The sequence below is a fragment of the Dipodomys merriami genome, unplaced genomic scaffold, assembly GCF_024711535.1.
Source record: "Dipodomys merriami isolate MVZ:Mamm:240054 unplaced genomic scaffold, mDipMer1.0.p SCAF_68, whole genome shotgun sequence".
NCBI classification, from domain to species: Eukaryota; Metazoa; Chordata; class Mammalia; order Rodentia; family Heteromyidae; genus Dipodomys; species Dipodomys merriami.
The window spans coordinates 1,320,183-1,336,397 of NW_027206268.1; the positions used below are offsets into that span (position 1 = coordinate 1,320,183).

The following is a 16,215-nucleotide window of genomic DNA, read 5'->3' on the forward strand; positions in this document are numbered from 1 at the left end:
TATGACTATAGGAAATGATACTAATCGAAATGAACTCCCAAGATATGAAAATGAGAGGCTTTTGTGTTGTTTTGTTTTCCAGTCCTGGGGCTTGAACTCAGGGCCTGGGCGCTGTCCCAAAGCTGCTTTTGCTCAAGAGTAGTATTCTTCAACTTGAGCTACAGCGCCACTTCTGGCTTTTCTTGTGTATGTGGTACTGAGGAATCTAACCCATGGCTTCATACGTGCTAGGCAAGCACTATACAACTAAGCCACATTCCCAGTCCAAAAATAAGAGGTTGTTTTGGGTTTTATATGGTGGTTTTGTTTTTAATGTACTGTGTGACACTATTTCTTTTTCTTTTGTTTCCCCCCACACACCTCCAACTTGTGGTTTATCCCCTATTGTCGCTGTTTTTGATTTTTGGTACTCTGTGTCTGATTTGGGGAAGGGAATGGGAATGACATAATGGTGAGATTGCAATTGCAATAGCAGTGCAATACAAGACACTATGTTGGAAATGAACTTTACAACTTGGGGATGGGAAGTCACAGGGGAGGGAAAGTGGGAGAAAAATGAGGGAAGGGGAAACTATGTTCAACAAGAAATGTACTTATTATCTTATGTAACTAACCCCTCTATATATCACCTTTACAATTAAAGGAAAAAAAGTACATGTAGAGTGTTGGGTGCTAATGGCTCAAGCCTGTAATCCTAGCTACTCAAAAGACTGAGATCTGAGGTTTGTAGGTCAAAGCCAGCCCAGGCAAAAAATCTCCAGTGAGCCACTAGAAAACCAGAAGTGGATCTGTGGCCCAAAGTGATGAGTGCTAGCCTTGAGCAGGAAAGCACAGGTAATTGCCTAGCAAGTATGAGGTTCTGATATCACCAAAAAGAAAAGAAAAAAGTGTTCATTTAGAAGCCTGTGTTCTAGTTTTTGTTTTTGTTTTGATTTTTTTGGTAGATTTTACTAGCATTTCTTGAGGGTGGGTTATTTCATTGGCATCTGATGAGAATTAACTGATTATTATTATTATTGTTTTAGTGGTTCTGGGCTTTTAACTCAGGGCATGGCTGTGTCCATCCATTTGTTAGAACTTAGGGCTGGTGCTGGCCAGGTGGGTGCTCTACAGCGTGAGCCACACTCACAGACTTTTTATTGGTTTTTATTTCAGGCGGGAGTCAAATCATGATCTTCCTACTTAGACTTCCCCGTACTTACTTATAGGTGTCTGATACCATCCCTGGCCTATTTTGAGATGATGATGATGATGATGATGATTTTGGTACTGGAGTTTTCTAGATAGATGCTGTATTGCTTGAGGCTCTTGAGTCTTGCCATTTTTAAGATAGGGCCACACTTTTTGCCTAGGCCAGCCCTAGACTGTGATCTTCCTGGTGGTTTTCATGGTTTGTTGGTTTGTTGTTGCCAAGGCTGGTGTGGAACAGCAGTCCTCCTGATTTCTGCCTCCCCACATAGGCATGAAGCAGCAGCTAGCTGCTTTGGGAATTTTTGTGGTGGCTTTTTGGTGGTTAGCTGACATGACATAAACAATACCTTTTCTCACTGCTGTAGAATTGTTGAATATGGAAGTCTAACACCAAGGCACAGGTGGTCTTCAATTGAAAAACATCTTTTCCTGTAGATCTAGAACAAAATCACTCCCAAGAACACCTTGCACATTTTTACAAAGCAAAAATGGTTTTTACTGTAAGCCTCATATGACATATTTCTGCATTTCATAACTCGGCCATGAATTTTTTAACTCCTCAAGGAATTTTTTCCTATGATACATTTATATTCAGCTAACATTAAAATGCAATTTTCGGTTGGAATTGCATTATGTTACTTCTAATCCAGGGAGATTACTCTCTACTCCATTGTATAAGAAAAACTGCAGAAACGGAATCAGAATTTGCCCAGGATGGTAAAGTAGTCACTCTGAAGTTGCATCCTTATCTCTATTCTAATAAATGCAAAACTCATTTAAAAGTCTGAGGAAAACTAGCCACCATTCTACTTTGTTTGGCTTTCAACTCACTCTTTATAAGCCAGACTAGACATAAAGTGCATTACAAAAAAAAATGTAGATACAGAGCTGGTACCCTGTAATCCTACTCAGGAGGCTGAGATCTGAGGATCGCTGTTCGAAGCCAGCTCAGGGCATGAAAGTCTGTGAGATTCTTATCTCCAATGAACCCTCAGAAAAATGGAAATGGCTTTGTGGCTCAAGTGGCAGAGCACTAGTCTTGAGCTGAAGATCTCAGAGACAGGGCCCAGGCCCAGAGTTCAAGCCCCATAATCACCATCACCACCACCACCACCACCAAAACAAAACAAAAGCAAAAAATGTAGATATACCACCAGACTTCATGCCTATTATCCTAGCTACTCAGAAGACTCAGATTTGAGGATGTGAAGATTCTGGTTTGAAGCCAGCCCAGGCAAGAAAGTCCATGAGAATGTTCTATAATCACCAAACAGCTGAAAGTGGATCTGTGGCTCAGGTGGTAGAGTGCCAAGTTGAAAAAAATCAGGGCTATAGCACGCGTGTGTGTGTGTGTGTGCACGCATGCACACACACTCACACAAAGTTGATCCGAGAGTATAGATTTATGTTCCCCTTTTAAATATGGGAGTATTTTTAAGAGTTAGTAGGGAGTATAAATCTTAAACAGGCTGTTCATTATAAAAGCATATTTATCCCTGAAGTTTGTGGAAATATGGTTATAACTCAGTTTCAACAAATTTGGATCTGCAAAGGTTTTCTTTGGAATTTTCAGTATCTCCACATGATTCTTCTCTTCAGGTCATTAAAAAACAAACCATTAATTTACATTTCTTTTTTTCTTGCTCCAGTAGTGGGGCTTGAACTCTGGGCTCTGTGCTCTCATTCGGCTTTTCCTGCTCAAGGCCAACACTCTACCACTGGAGCCACAGCTCCACTTTGACTTTTTTTGGTGGTTTATTGAAGATAAATGTCTCATAAGGGGCTGGGAAGGTGGCTCAGTGGTAGAGTGCATGCCTAGCATGCATGAAGTCTTTGGTTCCATTCCTCAGTACCATATAAACAGAAAAAGCTGGAAGTAGTGCTGTGGCTCAAATAGTAGAATGCTAGCTAGCCTTGAGTAAAAGAATCTCAGGGACAGTGTCCAGGCTCTGAGTTCAAGCCCCAGGACTGGCAGAAAAAAAATTCTCATAAGTCTTTCCTGCCTGTGCCGGCTTTCAAGCCATGATCCTCAGAGCTCAACCTCCTAAATAGCTGGGAAGACAGGATTGAGCCATCAGCACCCCTCCCGTGTTAGGAATCTTGTAGCATCTTTTAAACCTGATCTTGTGGACTTTTCCGGTTTCAGGTGTTCTTGGATGAATTTAAGCATCAGAGGAGACCTGGATGACAAATTTACATGAGTGAATAACATTTCAGCAATGCTGAAGTTCCAAGAGACTGCTAAGTGTGGGAATGGATCAGCAGATGTTCCCGTTCATCCACAGGCCTTGATTGCCAGAAGATACGTACTTCAACAGAAACTGGGCAGTGGGAGCTTCGGAACTGTCTATCTGGTTTCAGACAAGAAGGCCAAACGAGGAGAGGAACTGTAAGTAAATATGCCTCCTACAGATCTCGAGTTTATGTGCAGCTACAGGCCAATCAGGATACAGAGTACTGGCCATAATGTTTATTAGTGGTACTGGAGTTGAACTCAGGGACTTTGTACTTGGCTAGGCATGCGCTTTACCACTTGAGCCACACTTCCTGTAAAAGCTACCATAGATAGAAAAGTTCATTGATCTTTATGAATAAGGTGTGTTTGAGTGTGTGTATGTGTGTGTGGGGGGGGGAATGGAGGGAGGGATGTAGAGAGGATCTTTTTACCTCCAGGGTGGCAGGTATGTCAGGCAAGTGCTATACAACACACCCATTTAAAACTTGAGATGCTTTTAAAAGGTTTTTTTTTTGGTTTGTGTTGTTTTAAGCATTTCAGCTGGGTTGGGAAGGTGGCTCAGGGGTAGAGTGCTTGCCTTGCATGCACGAGCCTCTGGGTTCAATTCCTCTGCTCCACATAAGCAGAAAAAGCTGGAAGTAGTGCTGTGGCTCAAGTGGTAGAGCACTAGCCTTGAGCTGAAGAGCTGAGGGACAGCGCCTGAGCCCCAGAGTTCAGGCCCCACAACGGACAAAAAAGAAAATCAAGCATTTCAGCTGTGAATAAAATATCCAAATCACATAGCAAAAGCAAAATGCTCTAGATTATATGAAAATAAAATTTGCATTCACATATATCCCACAGTCTCAATTACAAGATTCTTTTCCACTCACTTGATTGGAACTTCCTGAATGAGAAAAGACTTTTTTTTTTTTTAACAAATGTGATGAAATAAACAGTAATTCACATTGGAGATAAATGGTGTATACTGAAAGAAATGTGGCATTAATTTTCTTTGCCTCCCCCCACCCAGACTTGAAATTGAACTTGGTACCTGATGTTTTCGCTCATTGGCTAGTGCTCTACCAATTGAGCCACGCCTCCTACCCATTTCTTTGCTTTTTCTGTGGAAGGGATTTTCAAAATCGATAGTCAGAAGCAGTGGTTCAAGTAGTGGAACATCAGCCTTGAGCGAAAAAGCTATTAGACAGTGTCCAGGCCTTCGTATCAGCATGTGCACACACACAGGAAAAGAAATAAAAAAGAAATGAATAAAACTTTAGCTAGTGACCATCCAGTGATTGCAGTTGAAACTCTCCTCTAGATTAAAGTTTTTCTTCTACATTCTGTTATTTAAGAGAGAAAAACAATTTCTCAAGCAGAGTAATTGGATAGCAGGTTTGTGATTTAAAACTTTTTCAGTGATCATTCTTGAGACTGACAGTGCCATTGTCATCTGTCGTTTGATTTCTTATTGCTGATGGAAAGAAATTGATATTCAGAATGTGAATTTTTTTTAGCTGTGCCAGACACAACTCACTAGTGATTGTTAGATTTAACATGTTATTACTTTTTAAGTTTTTCTTTCTCCCCAAGTGTCAATGGCTGAACCTTTAGTATTTGAATAAACCACATTATTAGCACCACTTATGACCCAACCTAATTTGGTTAGATAGAATGTTAAGCTACAAACAGGCAATTAGTTAATACTAAAGTGGGCAAAAGATGAATACTTGCTAAAAAACAAGATTTATATAATGTTGTGAGTGCGTTTTCTTTGTTTTTGTCAGTCCTGGGGCTTGAACTCAGGGCCTGGATGCTTTCTCTGAGCTTTTTCCCTCAAGGCTAGTATTCTACCACTGTGGGCTACAACACCATTTCTGATTTTCGGGTGCTGGCTTCAAACCATGATCCTCAGATATCAGCCTCCTGAGTAGCTTAGGATGACAAGGGTAAGCCATTTGCTCATGGCTGAGTGCGTTTTCTTAATAGATCAGAGTGGGCCAGATCCCTTCATTGGTTTGGAGACATAGCCCAAGCCTTGAACTGATAAAGAAGGAGTTCCCTTCCTTACCTGTTAGATGATTCCTGGTGTTAATGTTAATTTATTTTAATTTTATTTATTTATTTATTTTTGCCAGTCCTGGGGCTTGAGCTTTGGGCCTGGGCACTGTCCCTGAGCTTCTTACAAAGAAGGCTAGCACTCTATCACTTGAGCCACAGCGCCACTTCTGGATTTTTCTGTGATTAATTGGAGATAAGAGTCTCACAGACTTTCCTTCCCAGGCTGGCTTTGAACGGTGATCCTCAGATCTCAGACGCCCCAATAGCTAGGATTACAGGTGTGAGCCACTGGTACCCAGCTAATATTAAAGGGCTGACTTGGGTACACTATGAATCTGAGCTGGGATGTAGGACAGTTATTAGTGACTCTTATGACATACAGGTTCATCATTTATAGACTTAGTAAAAAAAATTGTCAAAGGTAATGTGTGTGTGTGTGTGTGTGTGTGTGTGTGTGTGTGTGTGTGTGTGTGTGTGTGTGTGTGTGTGTGTGTGTGTGTGTGTGTGTGTGTGTGTGTGTGTGTGTGTTCTAACTCTTGCACCTGAATATTGCAGTTTATTCATATTGCCACTTGGGGGCACCATTCTATCATTGAGTTTTGTATATACCAGGAACTTCAATTACGTTTTTATTGAGTTTTGGATTAGCCACAGGATAAAAATTACAGCTACCAGCATTGCCCTTGATTAATGCACATGTTTGGAGACATTTTTCTTCTGGTACAAATATGTGGAGTTCCTTTTTAGTTTTCCTTGGTGGGATACAATTAAACTGAATAGTGAAATGAGTTAGAGTTTTTTTTCTTTATTATACAATTGTGACATTTTGAAGCAATTTTGGGGAATTTTCGTTCCTAATTACAGATATTCTTCTCTAATGGATGTAACTGTATTGTCATATCCATGAAGATTTTTTTTTCTCTCTCTCTCTCTGTATATATGTTACAGTTTTAAGGATATATGAAACTGGTTTGAACTCAGATCCTTGCTCTTGCTGAGCCATGCATCCAGCTCTTTTTTGTGCTGATTATTTTTGAGATAGGGTTTCATTTGCCGCTAGGTGTGCTCCTGGCCCACGAGCTGCCTGTTTGTGGTTTCCTGTCATAACTGGGATGGCAGGTCTGAGGCTGAGCCTCTCACTGCCTGGGCTAGTTCAGATCAGGATCCTCACAGGGGCTGGGAAGGTGGCTTCATGGTAGAGCACTTATCTAGCATGCAGGAAGCCCGCCCTGGGTTTGATTCCTCAGTACCATATAAACAGAAAAAAACAGAAGTGGAGCCGTGGCTCAAGTGGTAGAGTGCTAGCCTTGAGTACTGAGAGGCTCAGGGACGGTGCCCAGGCCCTGAGATCAAGCCCCAGGACTAGCGAAAACAAACAAACATCCTCCCAATCTCTTGCTCCCAAGTAGCTAGAATTAGAGCTGTGACCCATTGGCATCCAGCTTCTCATGTTTTTTGTTTGTTTTGTAGAAAGGATTTCATCCATTTTATGGCTGAGTAATACTTCATTGTACTTAAGTCCCACACTTTCTCTACCCAGTCATTGGTTGAGGGTACTTAGATCGATTCTGTTTCTTGGCTTTGGTGAACAGTGCTGCAACAACTTGTGACCACTGGTGTCTCTTTGGCATACTGTTTCACTGTGGGTATATGCTCAGGATCATACGGCTGTTCTACTTTGAATATTACTGTATTTTTGTACTAATTTATTCTTACCAACCGTGCATCAGGATTCTGTTTTCTTTACTACCTCTCCGTACTTGGATGAATTGCCAGCCACAGTGGCGCGTGCTGTAATCCCAGCTACTTGGGAGGCTGAGATTGGAAAGGCCACTCAGGACAGAAAGTCTGGGAGAAACCAACAGCTGGATATGTTGGCATAAATCTCACTCTAGCTTTCTGAGAGACTGTGATGGGAGGGATCATGGTTTCAGGCCATGGAGGTAGACGAGTCTGTGAGACTCAATCTTAGAGGCGGAAGCTGTGCGTAGGGGCATGTGCCTGTCCTTCAGCTACGGTAAGAGGACTTTGGTCCAGGCACTGGGAGAAATGGAGACCCTATCTCAAAAATAACCAATACAAACAAGGGCTTCTCAGTAATAGAACACCTGCTTAGCAAGATCAAGGCCCTGAGTTCCGTCAAACTCCCAAAACAAAAAACAGAAACCAACACCCCCTCCCGAATATGCATATGAATTAGGGACAGCTGAGGACTTTTTCATAGCTTTGTTAGCCATTTGTATCATGTTAAGTAGGCTATGAAATACTAGGTGGCAGCCTATTCCATGACTGCATAATGATCCTTGTGGGGCTTTAATATTTAGCTCCTTGTAAATCCTAGGTTCTGTCATAGATGCAAAGCTCATTAATTGTAGCTTTTTTTTGGTCAGTCATGGGGACTGAACTCTGGGCCTGGGCGCTGTCCCTCAGCTCTTCAGCTCAAGGCGAGCACTCTACCACTTGAGCCACAGCGCCACTTCCTACTTTTTCTGCTTATATGGTGCTGAGGAATCGAACCCAGGGTCTCAGGCATGTGAGGCAAGCACTTTACCACTGAGCCACCTTCCCAGCCCCAATTGTAGCTTTTCACTATTATCAGAGAGTTTCTATAATAATTGTTTGAGTATCTCATTTCTGCTAATTACACAGCTCTGGAAAATTAGCTTCAGTCACTTAAAAGTCACAGGACCTCTGTGCCATTCAATTTTGGGGTTAGGAATAAATTGTGGCTGAGAGGCTCACTTGTAATTAGAACAAAGGACTTTATCCATTTTCAAGTCTCTCTCTGACATTTTGGGAAATGAGGAAATCATTTTTCATATTGTAGCCTGAACTGAAATTTCTCCTCTGTATAAATTTTCACTGCTCATAAGAAAGACATTATTTCTTCTCAGAGGATTAATAAATTGATGCTAGTAGCCTGCTAGTGGCATAATCATTAAAAAAAAAAAGAGTGATAGTTCTCAGTAGAATGTGTAGATTCTATAATACGGGAAGTAGGTTTCCGTGACTCAATTGTAACAGTATTTTTCTGCTATTTAATGGGCCTTCAGTTAACATATATACCTGCTCCTACTTACTGGTACATTTCAATGGATCCTCCTGTATAGCTGAATCATTTTCGTACCTTCTTACTGGCTGTGAGCAATTCTAGACAAAAATCAGTGGACTTAATGAGTGCAACTTTGGGCTCATTTGTGGTACTCTTATTAAAGCTATTATTTCATATGATGGCTGGCATTCTGTGCCGTGGGTGTGTGCCGAGGATGACCAGGGCCGTGAGGGGGGTGAGCTCCCTTAATAGGATTTGCTCTTCCGCCTTGGTGAGTTACAAATGCAATTTGGAGGAAACACGATTTCTCTCCATTTGGCCCTGCCAGGTCTCAAGACAGAGCTTTTTAGTTTAACACCACAGCAGTCAGTTTTGGTTGAAGCTTCAATTTTTGTATTTTAAGAGATAATATGAGAGTACATCAATGTTGCTTTTAAAAATAGTTCAGGCTCTGGGACATCTGATGTGTAGGCTCCTACCCAGAGGCCGGTCTAGAGAGGGTCATTTGAACTTGGACTTCATGTTGGGCTCTGCGGGGTCTCTGCCCGAAGCAGGGTCAGGACCGAGCTTCTGGCCATCTTGCCAGCACTGAGGATTGGGAGCTGGAAGGGAAAAAGAGAGAAGGACACACAAAGGCATACACTCAATCTGTTGTGGCAGTGAAACAAATGTGCTAAAGTAAACCATTTCCCACAACCACTTGGCCTTAGTATGATAAGAGTGCGGGGGTCAGGAAAGCCAAGAAGCATGCAGTGGCTCACGCCTTTCATCCTAGCTTCTCATGAGGCTGAGTTCTGAGGGTTGTGGTTCAAATCCAGCCCGGGCAGGAAAGTCCGTGGGCCTCTTATCTCCAATTAACTTTCACAAAGCCAGAAGTGGCACTGTGGCTCTTGTGCTAGAGTGATAGTCTTGAGCACAAAAGCTCAGAGAGAGTGCCCAGGCCCTGAGTTCAAGCCCCAGGACTGGCACAGATAAACACACACAAAATCATTTTCTAAAAAAAAATTACTCTTTCTTACTGTGAAGCCAGGTGCTGGTGGTTCACACCTGTAATCCTAGCTACTCAGGAGGCTGAATTGAGGATCGTAGTTCGAAGCCAGCTCATACAGGAAAGTCTGTGAGACTCATTTACAATTAATCACCAGAAAACTGGAAGTGGAGCTGTGGCTCAAAGTGGTAGAGCTTTAGCCTTGGGCAAAAGAGCTCAGGGACAGTGCCCCAACCCTGAGTTCAAGCTCCATGACTGAAAAAAACCAAAGGTGTGTGAAAGAAAACTAAAGTGATTTGTTTTAATTACTGCTGATATATGCATGTTGACAGAAGTGTACATTCAGATATATTGGTGCAGATTTTTAGACAGGCTACCTAAATTTCTTATTTCTGTCATTCTGTTCTTCCAGGGTGTTTTGTGGATTTGCAAGTAGGGAAGTCAGTGGTTTTGTTACACTAAATAATGCTGCTGAGAGATTAGGATGGTTGCTGTTCATTTAAATACATGATAAGTAATGTGTGTGTGGGGGAACCATCTAAGCTATTTTACTAACTAATCATAAAAAATATTATTGGAAGCTGGGCACCGGTGGCTCTCTCCTGTCATCCTAGCTTCTCAGGAGGCTGAGATCTGAGGATCGCAGTTCAAAGCCAGCCCAGGCAGGAAAGTCAGTGAGACTCTTATCTCCAATGAACCACCAGAAAACCAGAAGTGGCGCTGTGGCTCAAGTGGTAGAACACTTGCCTTGAGCTGAAGAGATCAGAGACAGCGCCCGGGCCCAGAGTTCAAGCCCCAGGACCAACAAAAATATAAAAATAAAAATAAAAATATTATTGAGGGGCTAGGAAGGTGGCTCAGTGGTAGAGCACTTGCCTTGCATGCATGAGGCCCTGGGTTCGATTCCTCAGCACCACATAAGCAAAAAGAAAAAAGCCGGAAGTGGCGCTGAGGCTCAAGTGGTAGAGCACTAGCCTTGAGCTGAAGAGCTGAGGGACAGCGCCCAGGCCCAGAGTTCAGGCCCCACAACCGGACCCCCCCCCCAAAAAAAAAATATATTATTGGATATGCTGGCTCATTTGTATTGTTATTATTGACTATTATTGAGTTGGGGGAGGATTTCATGTGACTTTCCCCACTCAGGCATACAGTATGTTCCATTCACTCTCACCCCTCTGTGACTCCTGTCCCACTCTCCTTCCTAAGACAATTTTCGCACTATTTTGTTCTATTTTCATGCATGTGAACCATCTGCTTTGACCACATTGGTGCTCACGGGCCCTCCTTGTGAGCCTAGCCCTTTCCCACTCGTATCCCCTCCCACCAAGGCCTGCTGCTCTCTCCCAACCCACCACCCCAATAAGTGCAAGCCTGTTTTTTTTAATATCCTCTCATATCATGTATGATACACAAAGTATTTTAGGCTGAACATAGAATTTGCAAGGGCAAACCCTATGAATCTAGTGTGGCTCGTATTGTTTTCCTTAGGAGGGGAAGGGGGTTCTGCCGGGGTGTCCCCTCGGCAGCTGCCGTGGCCTCCCGTTATGCCACTTACCAGACTCACTCCAGGATTCCCTGAATAATTCATCACCTAGATCAATTATTCATCACTCATTATTCCAACTGAAATCAAGCCTAAAGGTGGAATCATTCGCCACTCTTGAGTATCCGAGTGATCTTCAGGAGGCTGCAGAGAGGTTTGAAGTCCTTGAGGTACACCCCCACCCTCCACCCCCATACCCAGCCTGTTGGTTTCTCTGAAGGGATTCTGAGAAGAGCCTTGGAGAGGGAGTCAGCACAGATACAGCTGCAGAGGCCGGCCTCCCTGCTGGCTGGCCGACCGCCCGGGGGTCCATCTCTTCTGCTTTTTGTCTTTTCCTTTGGGCCTCATTGACACCTTCAAGTAGACTTTCAGCTGAGAGAAGCCCAGTTCTGTCCATTTATTCGACCATTTAAGACAGAATATATTCCCCCTGCCTGGGATAAAATACAAATATCTGTAGAACATTTTTACTGACACTAATCATATTGCTTGTGTTTATCCTAGCAAAGTCATAGTTGAGTTTTAACTGACTTACTCTGTACCATAATTTTCGTATGAAGAAATGCCACAGCTGGGCACCGGTGGTTTACGCCTGTCATCCTAGCTACCCAGGAGGCTGAGATATGAGGATTGAGGTTCAAAGCCAGTCTGGGCAGGAAAGGCCATGAGACTCTTATCTCCAATAAACCACTCAGAAAACCAGAAGTGGCACTATGGCTCAATTGGTAGAGAGCTCCCTTGAGCTGAAGAGCTGAGGGACAGCACCCCAGGCCCAAAGTTCAAGTCCAATAACCGACAAAAAAAAAATACCATATTTTTTAGAAGTTAATTTACTTGTTATTATAGAGGTGCTGTACAGAGGGATTACAAAGCATGAGTCAGGCAATGAGTACATTTCCTTTTGTATAGTGTCTTCTGTTCCCTCATTTTCTCTCAGTCCCTCCCCCCTGTGTCCATATATTTTTGTATGTGTTGTGTGGAAAGCATTTACAATGATAAGGAAATATACTCAAAAGAATGTTTTTGTTTTTGTTTTTTTTAAATCCAGCTGGGCCCTGGTGGCTCACGCCTGTAATCCTAGCTACTCAGGAGGCTGAGATCTGAGGATCCCAGTTCAAAGCCAGCTCGGGCAGGAAAGTCTGTGAGACTCATCTCCAATTAACTACTAGAAAACCGGAAGTGGTGCTGTGGCTCAAGTGGTTAGAGTGCTTGCCTTGAGCTGAAGAGTTCAGGGATGGCACCCAGGCCCAGATTTCAAGCCCCATGACCAATCCCCCCACACCCCTGCCAAAAAAATACAGGAATTATTGCAGGTAGTTTAGCTTAAGACAGATGGATTCAGGGATGTTTGCACAAGATTCAATAAGAGAAATGAGGAAATTGGCCTTCCTGAACAGCAGATGGTGGTAATGTAACGTGCAGACCAACTGTTAAGACACAGCAGTCTTTCTGATGGCAACATGAATTCAAGGCCAACATGTCTTCATTTAATTACAGTCTCACCAATAACGTTAATTCCACCAGCTAAATGAATTAAAGGCTAAGCACAGGTCATTAACATACTTTAACTTTCCTTCTAAGGAAAGCACAGATCAGCTGCCAACTAAATTTGGAGAAGTCTTTTTTATCTCCACAGATCATTTAACTGGGATGAGGTAGATTTGTTTTTCCTTGCTGTCTGTGCATAAGACGGATGGTCCTACCTCATGTGTATACAAACATGTACGTGTGTTCTTGCTGCCTTCGAAGAAAAATGTCCTGGGGACTGGGCATTGAGGGTCACACCTGCAGTCAAAGCTAGGAAAAGGCATAGATATAGGCAGATTGCAGTCCAAAGCTCGCCCCAGGCAGACAGGACCCTACCAGAAAAATAAAGCACAAAACGGCTGGAGGTGTGGCTCTCGTGGTAGAGCACCTGCCTAGCAAATGTGTGGGCCTGATCTCCAAATTCCAGTACTGCCACAAAAGCTGAACAAAGAAACAAAATCATAAATGTAACCTAAGTGGCACTGTGGCTTAAGTGGTAGAGCACTCGCCTTGAGCTGAAGAGCTGAGAGACAGCACCCGGGCCCAGAGTTCAAGCCCCACAATTGACAAAATAGTAGTAATAATAGCAATAGGATTAGTACACATCGTAATTCCAAACGTATTATAGGAGAGGTGGCCCGGAAATGGCCCAGACATGGTGGTGGGCCTTCTCAGCCATCAGTGTGGGTCTGTGGTAGAGCCTATGTCCTGCATGGAACTCTTGTTGAGAGTCCGCATTGGAAACACACCACAAATCTGCAGCCGCTTCCTTTGGTCACTTCTTGTTAAATCTTGCTGTAGATGATGATCCCAGAGAGCTGTGGGGAGTGAAGGGGTCAGTAAAGGAAAGCTGGGGCCTCCTCTTCTCTTGGGCGTGGCATTGCCTGTACAGCGGGGTTATTTATAGCCTGTATTGATGGATGTCCCTTTATGCTCACAAAGACCCTTCAGAGGGAAGTGAGCAGCTTGAGTTCTGGGCCTGGGCACTGTCCCCAAGCTCTTCAGCTCAAGGTGAGCACTCTACCACTTGAGCCACAGCACCACTTCCAGTTTTTTGGTGGTTCATTGGAGATGAGTCTTATGGGGAATTTCCTGCCTGGGCTAGCCTTGAACCACGATCCTCCAGTCTCAGCTTCCTGTGTAGCTAGGATGGCAGGCGTGAGCCACCAGGGCCCAGCTAACTGTAAAAGGCAACAGAGTGATCACAAGAAGGAAAGCAGTATTTATGTCAGTAATGTTCAGTGTGAATGTCTTCATCTAATCCCTGGTTGGTGTTAGGTTTTTAAAGAAGAAGCTGAGTAAGAAGTACACGACACACATGGTATTCAGGTATGGGGTAGGTTTATTCATCGTTCTGGCTGGTACCTGGCCACCTTAGCACTCCACGAGGCTGGGAAGGAGAGAGCATCTGGTCCTGGGCTAGGCCTCATCTAGGGTGGGGGTGGAGAAAGGTGACCTCAGTGGATGCAGATGTGACCTCTCCCAGGTGTGCCAGTTGCCTAGGTAACACAGGTACTGGGTGGAGACTTTGCTGCAAGGAGGGTGGAGTCTGCTTGCCATCCAGGAGGGGACCTACCTTACAGTTGTTGGGTAGATTCCCCAGGAGTGTCGTGGACCATTCTAATCAGAGACCACAGCAGAGCCTTATAATCAAGGAGGGCATGTTCTGCAGGGGTCTGTAGGAGGAGATGCTCAATAACCGCAATTATACAATTTACCAAAATATGGCCAAATGACCTAGATAAAATGGGGAGCGCAAAGCATGCTACTTAATAGTTCACATTATGTTTGGGGTTAAATGGTGGTAAATATTTACTCTGACTGAACACCCAAAATGAAAAATCACTGGAAGGGATTTTTTTTTTTGGGGGGGGGAAACAAAATCCATTGCTGCAGCTCTTGTTTTCCCAGTGGCAGAAGGATATACTATGTCCCCCATATGTTTATCTCCCTATGTCTGGGCAGTAGTAGTGCAGAGACCCAAGTATACGGTGTTATGCAGTTCCTTTTGCTGCAGAGTTGAGGCGGGGAAAGAGCCTTGGGGGCGGGTGGTGAGTTATGACGTCTCCAGCCCGGTCTCCCTGCCTCTGCCTCAGCATATGTCTGCTCTGCTGAACAAGTTCATACCCGGATGAATGGGCGCTTTGGTGCTGCTGACACCGAGCAGACCCCAAAGCAGGGGGGTGGGGGGGGGTTGGCCATCCCCAACCCTGCCCTCGCCCACACAGGATCCCCCGGGCCCTGCTAGGAGTGTGTGTTTCAGAGGGGACAGTCACTTTTCCTAAACTCTCTCAGCCTCATCAGAAGAAACTTGTTCCCCCAGTAGTATCTACACGGCGTGCTCTCCAGCCAGCAGCAGTAAGGTGGAGGCTCTCAGAATGTCTGCTTGGAGCCCTACACTCCACAGTGCCCTCATTCCCAGTTTTCTCTTGGGGAGCAGATGGCTCCCGGCGTACAGTGATTATCTCAAGCACAGAAACACCAGTCCCAAATCAGACATTGAAAAATCTCCCCTGCAGGCTGAGGACGGGTGGCCCTAGGTGTCCCAGCGAGTATGGTTTAGCAGGGCTTTTTCCCTAAATAAAACCCACTGGCTCATTGGGACTTGCCTGTATCTTGGTAGCACAACGCCTCCATCACAGTTCCCTAATTAATTTCTTGCTTTTTATGCAAACATACGTCATCAAAATTGCTATGGAGCCCGGCACCAGTGGCTTACACCTGTAATCCTAGCTACTCCGGGCGGCTGAGATCTAAGGATCGTGGTTCAAAGCCAGCCTGGGCAGGAAAGTCCATGAGACTCTTATCTCCAATAAGCCACTAGGAAACTGGAAGTGGCGCTGTAGCTCAAATGGTAGAGCACTCGCCTTGAGCTGAAGAGCACAGGGACAGTGCCCAAGCCCAGAGTTCAAGCCCCACAACCAACAATAACAACAACAAAATTGCTATACATTAGCTGGGTGTTGGGGGCTCACGCCTATAATCCTAGCTACTCAGGAGGCTGAGATCTGAGGATCATGGTTCAAAGCCAGCCTGGGCAGGAATCTCCAATAAACCACTCAGAAAACCAGAAGTGGCACTGTGGCTCAAGTGGTAGAGTGTTAGCCTTGAGCTGAAGAGCTGAGGGACAGTGCCCAGGCCCAGAGTTCAAGCCCCACGATCGACAAAAAAACTAAATAAATAAAATAAAATAAATTGCTATGGATTGATTTAAAGTACTTTTTTTTTCTGGAGACTCAGATACAAAAGGGAATTTTATGTTGTGATTGTGTATGATGGAGCTATGTATGTGTTTAAACTCCTCAAACCGTATGTTTTAAATGAGCAGGGTTTTATGTATATATCAGTTAATGCCTTCAGTTGTTAAAAGAGAAAATACCATATACATTAAGTTTCATATTATGGAAGAGTCAGTGTAAACCTGTTAGGCCTGAGTAGTGATTCTCCTAACCTAAGTTAGAACCTCAGAAGTGTAAGCCCTAAGAATTAAAGTCTGGTTGGTGAACATTACGGAGAATCTCCTCCAGGAGTCCCGTCATTCATTGAAATGCTGTCAATTTGCATATATGTGCATTTAGTTCTTCCATATGGCCCTTTCAAGAAGTGAATCAAATTAAGCTCCATCGGCGTGTTGT

The 16,215-nt window shown here is 43.9% G+C and overlaps 1 protein-coding gene across 8 annotated transcripts in view; it reads left to right on the forward strand.

The window, feature by feature from the left end:
- The window catches only part of Nek11 (NIMA related kinase 11), a 109,373-nt gene that overhangs the window by 2,763 nt on the left and 90,395 nt on the right, over positions 1–16,215 (forward strand). For 7 of the 8 annotated variants that reach the window (XR_011368530.1, XM_070005405.1, XM_070005406.1 and 4 more), the window contains one exon: positions 3,338–3,580. Coding sequence is in view for 6 of the 8 variants with exons in the window: in XM_070005405.1 (XP_069861506.1) it covers positions 3,411–3,580 (170 nt within the window). In the remaining 2 variants the exon portion in view is untranslated. Of the gene's footprint in view, positions 1–3,337; positions 3,581–16,215 lie in introns of those variants that run through there. The other variant, XM_070005411.1, reaches the window with a different exon arrangement.